At 35.4% G+C, this 13,345-nt stretch overlaps 2 protein-coding genes across 2 annotated transcripts in view; both read right to left on the bottom strand.

The window, feature by feature from the left end:
• Positions 1–13,345, bottom strand: part of LOC116855276 (coiled-coil domain-containing protein 7-like) — a 93,237-nt gene that overhangs the window by 68,247 nt on the left and 11,645 nt on the right. Inside the window, exon 2 of the mRNA XM_032837882.1 lies at positions 9,326–9,430. The gene's annotated coding sequence lies outside the window, so the exon portion shown is untranslated. The remainder of the gene's footprint in view (positions 1–9,325; positions 9,431–13,345) is intronic.
• LOC116855284 (coiled-coil domain-containing protein 7-like) overlaps positions 4,355–13,345 on the bottom strand; it is an 88,057-nt gene continuing 79,066 nt past the window's right edge. Inside the window, exons 9-10 of the mRNA XM_032837888.1 lie at positions 9,326–9,430; positions 4,355–4,428 (exon numbers count right to left, since the gene is read on the bottom strand). Of these exons, the coding sequence (XP_032693779.1) occupies positions 4,355–4,428; positions 9,326–9,430 (179 nt within the window). The remainder of the gene's footprint in view (positions 4,429–9,325; positions 9,431–13,345) is intronic.

Raw genomic sequence — 13,345 nt, 5'->3', positions numbered from 1 at the left:
CGAGGAAAGTAAATGACAAGAAAAAAAAAAAAAAAAGAACCCAGTCAAAATAAACCCCAAGGATAAGATGTATGTAATACCAGAAAAAAACAAATACACAGAAACACTGACAGAAGAATAAGATGGGAACGTGGTTATAAATCCTCGATGTGGGCAAGAAAGGTTAATTTTGATTCTTCCTGGGTGTATCTTGATATCTATGTTAAAGGACTCAACTTCCCAGAGATAAAGGGAGATTAAAATTGGTTTATATATAGGGGTAGTATTGATCAGAGAAAAAGGATTACCTTGAAGCTACATCTATATGTATATTTTAAAAAGAAAAAGAAAAACACAGGTATATGTATGAGAAAACTTCAAGTTAAAAGGTTATTATGAAATATGTTGTATTAAACTTCTAGTTGTAATGCTAAGTAGGTTTAAAAAATTACAAGAACAAGAATTGCTAGAACAAGTTAAAAAAAAAAAAAGTTGTGTCTATGAAATATACAGGTTTTAGGGCAATACCAGGAGCTTAATATATTATTTTCCCCTGATGTTAGGGTTTTACAGTTTTATGGGGACTCTGTGGTGGTTTTCCTCTTGTTCTTTTGGCTTGCCTTCTGGGAGAGGGGCCTGCCACATTGTTTTTCAGTCAGTCCTGCTTGGGCTGAGTCATCCTGCCTCCTATCAAGGGGCGGGGCTCTGTGGAAACCGGTTTTTCAGGCTTTTGTTCTTAGGACGTTTTTGTTCTATGGGGGCTTTTTGCATCTTTTTTTTTTTCTTTTTAAGATTTTATTTATTTATTTGACAGACAGAGATCACAAGTAGGCAGAGAGAGAGGGGGAAGTGGGCTCCCTAAGCAGGGAGCCCAATGTGGGGCTCCATCCCAGGACCCTGGGATCATGACCTGAGCAGAAGGCAGAGGCTTTAACCCACTGAGCCACCCAGGCGCCCTTTTTGTGTCTTTTCAAAGGTTTAGTGGAAAGCAAACTGCACCCAGACCTCGACCTCAGAGAAGAGCCTCAGTCTGCTCTCCTCTGAATGGTCCAGAACACACAGACTCCCCCTCTGCAAACTCCGCTGAACAGCACAAACTCCCACAGGTAGTGCGCACCCCCAGACTGTCTCAGTGGTTGCCCGAGGTATCTGCTTGTTTCTGCACCCCTATGCCACTAAAGCCACAAACCATATTGGTCCAGGGAGCCCACTCCAGTGGCTGCCTTTGCTGGGACTGCTGTCCGGGGTCCAGGCCCATGCACTCAGACCCCACGGTCACACAGGTCACAGAAGGCTGCCACCAAGGGATCCTGACCAGAGATTGCACCAGGTTCTCCCAGGCACAGGCTGGGAGTGTCCAGACCCTTGGCCAGTAACAGAAGGCTGGGGTCCTAAAGAGTGCTGGTTGGTGCCCACACTAAGCTCTCTCAGGCGCTTGCGGGAGTGCACTCAGACCCCGTGGTCATGCAAGGCATGCAGAGTGCAGAAGGCTGTGGACCTAGAGAGCACCAGCTGGTGCTCAAACCAGACCATCATGCACAGGCGGGAGTGTGCCCAACTGAGCGGTGGTGCAAGCAGTGCAAAGCTGGGGCCTCAGGGGCCATGGACTGGGGGCTCCACTGTACTCTCTCTGGCACCAGTGGTCACTGGTGGTGACTGTCCTGGGTCCGCAGGCTATGCCCATTCCCATGACTGCACGATTCCACCAGTTGCCCCTTGAGATCTTTTGCTCTTTTTGAGTGCCTGCAACCAGACTCTGGGTTAATGCTGGTCCCTAACCACAGGGCACTTTCAAATTGGAGTATTATTTTCCAATGGGTCACTTCTGGTGGCTCCCTCCCCCTTCTGCTTATCCTCCAATATCAGTCCAACCATTCCCACTCTGTTTTACCACTCCATTGATGTCTTCTGCCCCTGTAGAGATCCAGAAGTGTATAATCCTACATCTCAGGTGGATTTCATGGGTGTTCAGAATGTTCTGGTAGATATTTAGCTCACTTTGAGGAACCAGTTGAAACAGGGTCTCCTACTTCTCCATCATCTTGCCCCTCCTCCTTGTTATGGATTTCTAGTTTCATACCATGATAGTCAGAAAACATTCTTGAAATAATTTAAATATTCTTAGACTTGCTAAGATTTGTTTTCTCGGATGATATATGCTCTATCCTAGAACAGACTCCATGTATGCCTGAGAAGAATGTGTATTCTGCTACTATGTTGGCATATTCTGTATGGGCTGATTGGCTTAATTTGGTTTAAAATATAGTTCAAGTCCAATGTTTCTTTATTGATTTTTTTTGGTCTGGATTATCTATCCATTGTTGATAGTGGAATATTGAAGTCTTCTGGTATTGTATTATTGTCTCTCTTCAGTTCTATTAAAATTTGCTTTATGTATGTTTAGGTGCTCCAATGTGGGGTGAATATACATTTAAAATTGTTACATCTTTTTCACCACCATGTGCATATATAAGTACTACATTTTTACTCTCTCCCACATCTTATCTTATTAATATCACAATTTAATTTTTAATATTTATCTATAATGTATCATTGTAGCCATAGTTATTTTAATAGTTTTGTCTTAATCTTTATAATAGAGGTAAAGGGATTTATATACCACCATTACATTATTTTATTTTTACCAAGGAGTGTTATGTTTTTATGTATTTTCATTGTTACTAATTAGCATCCTTTTGTGTCAGCTTAAAGAATACCTTTAGTTCTTTCAATTGGATCAAATTATGATAAACTTAACTCCTTTAACTTTTCTTCCTTTTTGTTTTTTGTCTAGGAAAATTTTGATCTCTCAATTCTGAAGGACAAATTTACTGAATAAAAAATTCTTGGATGGCAGTCCCCACCCCCCTCCTTTTAACAATTTGAGAATATCATCCAATTTCCTCCTGGGCTACAAGGTTCCTGCTTGCAGAAATCCACTAATAGGCTTATGAGTTTCCCTTGAGTATAACAGATTACTTTTGTGGCTTTCAATATTTTCTTTAAGTTTTGAGAATTTAATTATATGTTGCAATGTGGGTCTCTTTATATTCATTTTATTTGGTGTTGTTCGTGCTCCTTGTAAATGTCTGTTTATTTACACAGGTTTGGGAATTTTTTAGCTATTGCTAGAGTAAGTTCTGCCCCTTTCTCATTCTCTTCTCTGTTTGTGACTCCCATAATACATACATTATTTTATTTTATGATGACCCATTAGCCCTTTAGTCCTTTTCATTCTTTTTTTTTTCCTTTTTGCTCCTCTGATTGGATAATTTCCACTGAGTTGTCTTTGAGTTTACTGATCTTTTCTTCTGCTTCACCTAGTCTATTAAGTAGTTCTATTGATTAAGTAGTTCTATTGTTTTTTTTCAAGTCAGTTATTTTATTCTTCAGCCTTATGATTTATGTTTGGGTACTCTTCCTTCTTTGTTGAAATTCCCACTTTTTTCATGCATTACTCTCCTGACGTCAGTAAGCATCTTTATAACCTTTATTTTGAATTTGCTGTTGGGTAAATAACTTGTCTCTGTTTCCCTAGGGTCAGTTTCTGGAGATTTGTCTTCTTTTGTTCAGAACATATTCCCATTTCTTCAATACTCTCTGTATTGTTTTGTGTGCACTAGATAAAACAGCCTTCTCTCCCAGCGATGTCAGTCTGGACTTGTTTAAGAGGTAAACCTTGCCAATCAGCTTAGCCTACTCTTCTGTTTGCCTCTCAAACCTCTGTGCTTGTTTAAACTGCTGTCTTTGTTCTGAGTAGTGCCCAGGAGATTTTGGTGTGCTATGACTAGTCAGCAACCCAAAGACATTAGAAATGCCCACACGCTCAATCATGCACCGTGGATTACCACTAATTGTCCTTTTAGCTCATCAATGCAGGCTAAGTGAAAGCCAATCATCACGCTGAAGATAGAAAACTCAGGATGTTAAATAAGTAGTCTATCTCCTAGTAAGGAGAAACTTTGAGTTTGGTATTTTTCCCACTCATCCTGTGATGATTTGGAGGAGATAGTCATTGAAGAGTTATTTTGTTGCATTGAGAGTTATTTTGTATGCAAAAAGAAGTGCATCATTAATCTCTGCAGTCCTGGTGCTCTTACAAATCCTGCACCCCTTCAGGTCCCACAACCGCCAAGCCCTTATACAAAGAAGTTAGGGTGCTAGATGTATAGACAAACTCCTTTTAAAGAGAAATTGGAGACTTAGCTTTATTCCTGGGATGAGCCATGAGAAGGCACAGGGAGTTCCTACATGCTTACATCAGCTTCTAGGGGATTATTAAGTAGGTTAACACTGTCCCAGGGGACTCACAAATACCAAACACTGTTTGTTTGTTTGTTTGTTTTCAGATATAAGTGATTTGGGAGCCCATCCATCAAGTGGCAGCTGTAAAAGTTGTGGACATGTTCCTTCTAGGGAGAAGCTGAAGACTTGGTTTTACTGTTTCTGCTGGAAGAAGAAGATAGAGAAAAAGCCCACAAGTACTTTCAGGCTCCCAAGAAGGTCCTAATTAGCTCCCTCATGCAGTGTGATTTAAAAGTAGATGGAGAAGAATGCAGTCAAGCCCCTTAAAGAGAAAAACTGGGAGCCTTGTATATCTGCCTGCTCCCTCTGTACTGAGCCCAGGGGGATTGCCATTGGAAGTGTTCATACATCCATTTAAAAATGACCTCTTTTTTTTTCAATAAATAAGAAGTGTTGGTGAGCATGTGGAAAAAAAAGAAACATTTTCACACCATTGGGAATGTAAACTGGTACAGTCATTGTGGAAACAGCATGGAGGTTCCCCCAAAAAATTAAAAATAGAAATACCATATGATCTGATAATTCTACTACTGAGTACTTACCCAGAGCAAACAAAACTAATTTGAAAAGGTATTTGCACCGCTATGTTTAATGCAGCATTATTTACAATAGCCAAAGTATGGAAGCAAACTAAGTGTCCATTTATAGACAAAAGATTAAGAAAGATTATGTGTGTGTGTGTGTGTGTGTGTGTATTATTCCATGTATATACATGGAATGGAATATCATTCACTATTACTCAGCCATAATAAAAGGTGAGAATGTGCTATTTGCCAAAACATGAATGGGCCTAGAGAATATTATGCTAAGTGAAATATGTCAGACTGAGGAAGATAAATACCATATTATTTCATACGTATGCAGAATCTTAAACAAACCAAAAGCAGAATCAGACATAAATACAGAGAACAAATTAATGGTTACCAGAAGGGAGGGGATTGGGGGCATAGGCCAAATGGGTAAAGAGAAGCAGGTGATACAGGCTTCCAGCTGTGCAATGAATAAGTCACAGGAATAAAAGACACAGCATTAAGGAATGTAGTCAGTGATACTGCAATAATATATAGTGGCAGATGTAACTACACTTGTGGTGTGAGCATAGTATAATGCATAAACTTGTCATGGGGTGCCTGGGCGGCTCAGTCAGTTAAGCCTCTGAATCTTGATATTTAGCTCAGGTCATGATCTCAGGGTTGTGAAACCAAGCCCTGTATTGGGCTCCATACTGGGCATGGAGCCTGCTTAAGATTATCTCCCTCACCCTCTGCCCCTCCCACTCCACTTATGCTCACTCTTTTAAAAAAAAAAAATAACTTGTCAAATCAGTATATTATATACCTAATATACTTTATATATATATATATTACCTATTATATACCTAAGACTAATGTTATCACCATGTATCAACTATAATCAAAAATAAAATAAAATAACATGGGTATCCTCTTTTAAAACTTTGTTCCCTTTAGCACTTACAAACACTAAGGCTCACTGGTTCTCCAAGCTAGTAATTTGGGAGCCAGGAACCTGGTTGGAAGCCATAAAACTTGGTTTTCAAGTACGTGGTCCAGGCCCTTTGCTCTTTAGGAAGTTCCCTCCAGGTTGTAAGGCTTGTTCCAGGGTGGGACTTATGGCATTGAGTATGTCTCAGGTTTTCCTAATTATTTCAATTGTGGGTATTTTCTTAATTGCCTAATGTATAGGAGACACTCAACTAATTTCTGGATTTTTCTCAGAGGGAACTGGTTTGTGTTTAGCTGTATATGCAGTGCATCTATGGGAGGAAGAAAGTCAGGAGCCTCCTATTCTGCCATCTCTTTATATTTCACATGGGTTAATTGTAAACAACATGTAGTTGTGTGTGTGTGTGTGTGTGTGTGTGTGTGTGTGTGTGTGTGTTTTACATCAACTCTGACATTATCTGTCTTTTGATTGGTGTATTTAGACCACTGACATTTAAAATGATGATTATTATACCAGAATTAATATCTACTATACTCATTACTTCTTTCTTTCTTTTTCTTTCCATTTTCTCTCCTCTCTTATCAATGCTGCAAACAAGAGTTTTCTATCTTTTTTTCTTTCTTTCTTTCCTTCCTTCCTTCTTTCCTTCCTTCTCTCTCTCTCTCTCTTTCTTTCTTCTTTTGTTCCTTTCTTTTTTCTGCTTTTCACCCTAGGTACCTGATAGGGCTCTTGCAGGAAAATTTCATTAAAATGTGGGATATTATATAAGGCTATATCCTAGAACATTTTATCTCTCATTCTAGTTCATGTCCATTCTCCAGCAATTATTCAATGATACTTTAATTTTCTTACTAGTTGCTGGATCCAGTTTTGGTTTTTGTTTTCAGTAAGAAGTGATTCTCACTATCACCTATCTGTATAGTTTGGGAGTCATGGTTCAGCCTATGACTTCGGTTCTCTGATGAAGCTACAGGTTGCTGAATTTCAGTTTTTTCAGCTTTGTCTTGTTTTGGGTATGGGAGTGAGGACTTCCAAGTTCTTTCCGACTGGATAGCAGGAGTCTCACATATGTTTTAAAAATCATTTTTCCCAGATAGTGCATTTGGTTTGCTACTAATACAAATTGCATAACTCTAAAAAATGTTCATTTTCTAATTTTGTGTTCTTAGTATACAGATATAAAATTGGCTTTTGTATAGTTTTATCTTATATCCAGGAATCTTGTAAATCAATTGATAATTTTAAGAGTTTATGTGTAGGGGCGCCTGGGTGGCTCAGTGGGTTAAGCCGCTGCCTTCGGCTCAGGTTGTGATCTCAGGGTCCTGGGATCGAGTCCCGCATCGGGCTCTCTGCTCAGCAGGGAGCCTGCTTCCCTCTCTCTCTCTGCCTGCCTTTCTGTCTACTTATGATTTCTCTCTGTTAAATAAATAAAATTAAAAAAAAAGAGAGATTATGTGCAGACTAGGGATTCTTTTAGATTGCAATAACTGCACAGTCATATTGTCTGCAGCTTAGAGTTTTACCTCTCCCTTTTAATTTTTTTAAGTTTTCTTCTTACTTTATTGTAACAATTAGGGTAACCAGGACAATAATGAGTAAAAATAGTGATTAATACACAGTTATATATCATTCCAATATAGAAGGAAAATAATTTACTATTAAGTTGCTGAAAATCTTTTGTATTTTTTTAAGGAAACAAATTCCAAATAAAGAAATTTTAATTCATTTATTTTTTGAGATTATGACTTTTTTCTTATTTGATTAATGAGGTAAAGTTCTACATTGTTTTTTATTCCTGTACAATTAGTATTAAAATCCCCACTTTCTATTCAGATTTTAGTGATTTGAGTCTTCTTTCTTTTTTATTCATCAGTCTAAATTTTTCTCAGTTTCATTCATCTAATGAATCCTCTGTGGACAGAATATATTTGGAAAATGGTTTTGATGCATTCTACCAGTCTCTGCCTTTAGTTTGGAGAACTTAATCCACTTAAGTTTAATTACTGATAAGAAATAATTTATTGCTGCCATTCGTAGCTTGTTTTTATCCCCCTATTTCCTCTTATACTGACTCCTTTCATGTTCAATTGATTTTTTAAAGGACTATATACTTTGTTTCCTTTCTAAATTTCCTTTGTATATATTCTATAGATTTTCTTTTTGGTTACCAAGGGGATTATGTATAACTTCTTAAAATTATAACAACCTAATTTAAATCAATACCAAACTTAACTGAAAACATCCAAAAACCATGTCTATACAGCTCCACCCCCCTCTTTTTGTATTGTCACAAACAACATTTTTATACATTGTATGGTCAATGACATTGAGTTAGCATTATTTGTATATATTTTCTTTACAATATTATATAATAAAAAGTGGAGTTACAAACCACAATTTCAGTAATGCTGGCTTATATATTTGGCATGTACTTCACTAGAAATGTTTATTTCTTCATATAACTTAAAGTTACTGACTAACATCCTATCACTTTAACCTGAGAGATTCCCTTTAGAGTTTCCTATAATGCAGGTCTAGGAACAATGCCTTGAATGCCAGGAGATCTTCTAGTCTTTGTAGTTTGGTTTTGTGCTGGAGCACTCCTTCACACTTACACCAAATTTTCTTACTATTTTGAAGATTTCTTTTTCTTAAGTAGCGTTCTCTTAGTTACTGTAAACATTTGATTGTTTCCCACTGCTCTGACAAAGTCAGATTTGACAGTTTCTGGAGTTTTGCTTGTTTGATTTTTGTTTTTAACGTTTCTTCTAAAGATCAAGAATTTGGGGCCTCCTCATCTATTTTGCTGCCTTATGGCGGTTGTTTGGAAACTGTCTCAGAATACTCAGTTTATATTTTATTGTAAAGTACCTAGTCAACTGGCCACACCAGCTTTACACATATTCTAGCTTCTCACATCTTCTTCTCACCATTAGAAATGTCCCAACCTGGTGATAAGCTAAGAAGCAGCCATATTATCTATTTTGTGAAAGCTCCATTTATTTATTCCATCTTGTTATTAGAAAAGATGATGTAAGAAATGAATTATATTCTCTAAGAAACTGATCATATAACATCTAGTTTGTTATGAAATTTTACAATGTAGGTTGAATCCTATATATTTTTTGTTTCATAAACAGGAAAGGAAAACCAATTAACCATTATGCACCATTACCTAATGAATCCTTGTTTGGTGGATTAATGTGTACATAAAAAATTCACCTAATGATAAATATTAAAATATTATTAAATATTATTAAAATAAAATTACTTTTGAGAAAAGTTGTCTTACATTTGGATTTCTTATATATATATATATTTTTAATTTTCAGCATAACAGTATTCCTTGTTTTTGCACCACACCCAGTGCTCCATGCAATCCGTGCCCTCTCTAATACCCACCCCCTGGTTCCCCCAACCTCCCACCCCCTGCCGCTTCAAACCCCTCAGATTGTTTTTCAGAGTCCATAGTCTCTCATGGTTCACTATATTCTTTTAACAACAGAATGGTAGATTTAAAATACTTTAACTGTTAAACTGTGTTTTTCTTGTTCAAACATCATAAATCTTTACTTACCTATGACTTTGTTTAAATCTAATTGATGTATTAGATCACTAATTGATGTATATATTGCTGGACGATCTGCTGTGTCTGAAAGTTCTGAGGTTGCTTCATTTTTAACTAGAATAATAACAGATTATCAGATTAGTTGATTTAAAACTAAAATTTTGCTTATGGCAAAATTATAACACATAAAATTAATTAGAAATATTTTACTGGGCACCTGAGTGGCTCAGTGGGTTAAGCTGCTGCCTTCAGCTCAGGTCATGATCTCAGGGTCCTGGGATCGAGTCCTGCATCGGGGCTCCCTGCTTCCTCCCTGCTCAGCAGGGAGCCTGCTTCCCTCCCTCTCTCTCTGCCTGCCTCTCTACTTTGATCTCTCTCTCTCAAATAAATAAATAAATAAATCTTTAAAAAAAAAGAAATATTTTACTATATAGTTAGTTAGCCTTATTTTTTTATTTAATCATTTTTTTAAATTTATTTTCAGCATAACAGTATTCATTGTTTTTGTACCACACCCAGTGCTCCATGCAATCCGTGCCCTCTCTAATACCCACCACCTGGTTCCCCCAACCTCCCACCCGCCCTCTTCATCAATCTGAAGGGTTTGAAGAGTTAGTCTTATTTTTTTAAGTTTCTTTTAAAATTCCAATTAGTTAATTCAGTGAATCAGCATTTACATACAACACCTGGTGCTCATCACAAGGATACTCCCTAACTTTATTTACTATACAATATAACATACATTATCCAATTAAATACAAATGTGCCTAATAATTTTAAAACTGATTAAATAGCCACTATGTGCTAGGTATTATACTAAGCATTTTTCAAATATTACCTCCTTTAATATTCATAATAATTCTAGGAAGTAGGTATTTAATCCCATTTAACAAATATGGAAAATAGAGTTGAAAGAGATTATGAATATTTTAGAAATTCACATAGTTATTAAGTACAAAAACATGAAATTAATTTTGTTCTTTTAGGGTCCAAAATCTATTCTCCAGCTAGTAGTTTCAAATGTCGACCAGACTGAGCATGTAATGTGAGTGAAATGGAATTGCCTAAGTTCGGAGCGGCATGAATAATGAAGGGGAATGGACAGTATATGTTTATTAAAAATAAAAACCTATTACTCTTCCTGTTACAAATGCAGGCCTGGTGTTCCTGGATCATCTAAATTCTCAAGAGAATACAGAAATGTAGATATTTGCAAGGAATTCCAAGGTTTTAAAATATTTTCAAGTAATTTAAAAGTTTTAAGCATGGGACAAAAGAAATCATCAGCTATTATCACAAGAGATTCACCCAATTTTAGAAAGGATTAACCATTAACACATGGGTAAGATTTAAGAGTCAATTGCTAGGTTACATTTCTTTGTAAAACATCATTCTTTATCCATCAATTTATCTATCATCTAGAAACAGGAAAATAAGTTCTAAAATCCTAAAGAAATAAGCACTTTCGGAAGAAAAAAATACCAATAAGCAAAATATGCCAAGAAAAAAGTGGAAAGAAAAATTAAAAATTGAAATGCACAATTAAAGTAACCTTTCCAAAGGCCAGTCCTCCACATTTAAATCTATGAAATTCCTTATAATTCTTAAAGAATTAAATTGTATGCCATAGTACATAAAAAGGGAATTTTTGCATTCCTTTTACAAAGTTAAAATATTCATTTCAAAGATATTGACATTGAAATAGACATAACTGGCATAATTGCAATTAAAAATGCACATAGAAATATAATGCAATGAAATATAATGCAAGTTACATGTGTAACTAAAGATAATACCTTTATTAAAAATAAACAAGTAAAATCAATTTTAGTAATGTTTTATTTAACAAAATAAATCCAAAATATCATTGCAACACATAAAAGAATACAATTGATGAAATATTTTAAGTAGTCATTTTCACAGTAGGTCTTCAAACTCAAGCATGTATTATAAACTTGGAATACATCTCAATGAAGGTTAGCTGCATTTTAAGTGTTTGATATCTATGTGGTTAGTGATTGCTATGTTATGCAGTACATGTTTAGAATATAAATGCAAAAATCTTAAATAAACAATAAGGAAATAAAATCAGAAGTTTATTAAAATAACAGTATGGCATCATCTAGTAGGATCCATTCCCAGAATTTAAGGTAGGTCATCTCTGAATATAGTTATTATATCAATACTTCTCAAGAGAAGTGATGTAAGATTATTTTAAGGTAAAAAGTCATTTATAAAACTTAACCATAAATTCCTTTTTGAGTTTCCCCAACTTCACAGAGATATAATTTATATATAATATTGTATAAGTTTAGGGTGTGTATAAGTTTAGGGCTTATGATGTGATGATTTGATATACTTATATACTGAAAACTGAATACCATAATAAATTCAACATGTCTATCACTATATATATATATATATGTAGTATATATATACATATATATGTATATATATACATATACATATGTATATTGTATGTATATATATATTTGTTGGGAGGATATTTAAAATGTAGTCTCTTAGAAAGTTTCAAGTATACAGTATAGTATTAATAGCCACCATGCTGTATATTACATCCCCAGAACTTATTAATCTTATAAATTGAAGATTATACTCTTTGGCCAACATTTCCCCATTTCACCTACTCTCAGGTCCCTGGCAACCACTATTCTACTCTATGTTCCCATGAGTTAGTACATTTTGGATTACAAATATATAAGTAAGAATATACAGTACTTGTATTTTTTGTCTGACTTATTTCACGTAGCATAATAGCCTCAAGGTCCATCCATGTTTTGCAAAGGACAGTATTTCCTTCTTTTTTATGGCTGAATAATATTCCACTGTAGGTATTTACCATGCTTCCTTTATCCATTGATTTTTCAAAAAGACATGTAGGATTTTTTCCATATCTTGGCTAAGGTGATTAACGCTGTAAGGGACAGGGAAGTGCAGATATCCCTTTGGGATTCTGGTTTCATTTTCTTTGGATACATACCCAGAATATGGAATTTTGAATCATATGGTAATCCTATTATTTTTTTTTGAAGAACCTCCATATTATTTTCTGTTGGCTGTAACAATATGGTTCCCTTTTCTCCACTTTCTCACCAGAACTTGTTATCTCTTGTTTTATTGATAATATCCATTCTAACAGGTGTGAGATGATATCTTATTGTGGTTTTCCTTGACAATTAGTAATGTTGGGAATCTGTTCATCTACCTGCTGGCCATTTGAATTTCTTTGGAAAAAAGTATATATTCAGGTCCTCTACCCAGTTATAATGGGATTACTAGTGTCAATGCTATTGAGTTACATATTTAAGATATTGACCTCTTTTACCCAATATGTAGTTTAAAAACTTTTTTTTTCCTATTCTGCAGGTTTCCTTTTCATTTTGTTGAGTGCTTCTTTTGCTGCACAGATTTAAAATTTGATTTGTTCTATTTATTTATTCTTGTTTTTGTTGCTTGTGCTTTTGGTATCTTATCCAAAATGTCATTCCCAAGACCGATGTCAAAGAGCCTTTTCCTTAGGTCTTCTAGGAGATTTATGGTTTCAGGGCTTACAGTTCAGTCTTTAATCTATTTCAAATTGATTTTTATGTATAGGATCAATTTTATTTTTCACATGTGGATATTAAAGTTTCCCAACACAATTTATTGAAAAGACTATCCTTTCTTCATTTGAGTATTCTTGGCTTCCTTGTGAAATACTAGTTAACTGTATGCATTGGTTTATTTATGGACTCTCAATTCTCTTTCATTTGTCTGTGTGGCAGTTTTTTATGCCAGTTTTGATTACAATAGCTTTGTAGTATGTAGTTTAAAATCAGGAAGTCCATGTCTGCAATTTTGTTCTTTCTCAAGATAACTTTGGTTATTTATGGTTTTGTTGTTGTTGCTGTTCCACACAAATTTTATGATAGCTTTTCCTTTGCTGTGGAAATGCCGCGTATAGACACTGAAAAATCTATAGATGGCTTTGGGTTATATGAATATTTTAAAAATATTAATTCTTCTGGG

The sequence above is a fragment of the Lontra canadensis genome, unplaced genomic scaffold (genome assembly GCF_010015895.1).
Source record: "Lontra canadensis isolate GAN:19392208 unplaced genomic scaffold, GSC_riverotter_1.0 scaffold100, whole genome shotgun sequence".
Classification (NCBI taxonomy): Eukaryota; Metazoa; Chordata; class Mammalia; order Carnivora; family Mustelidae; genus Lontra; species Lontra canadensis.
This window is presented reverse-complemented; position numbering and strand designations above follow the sequence as displayed.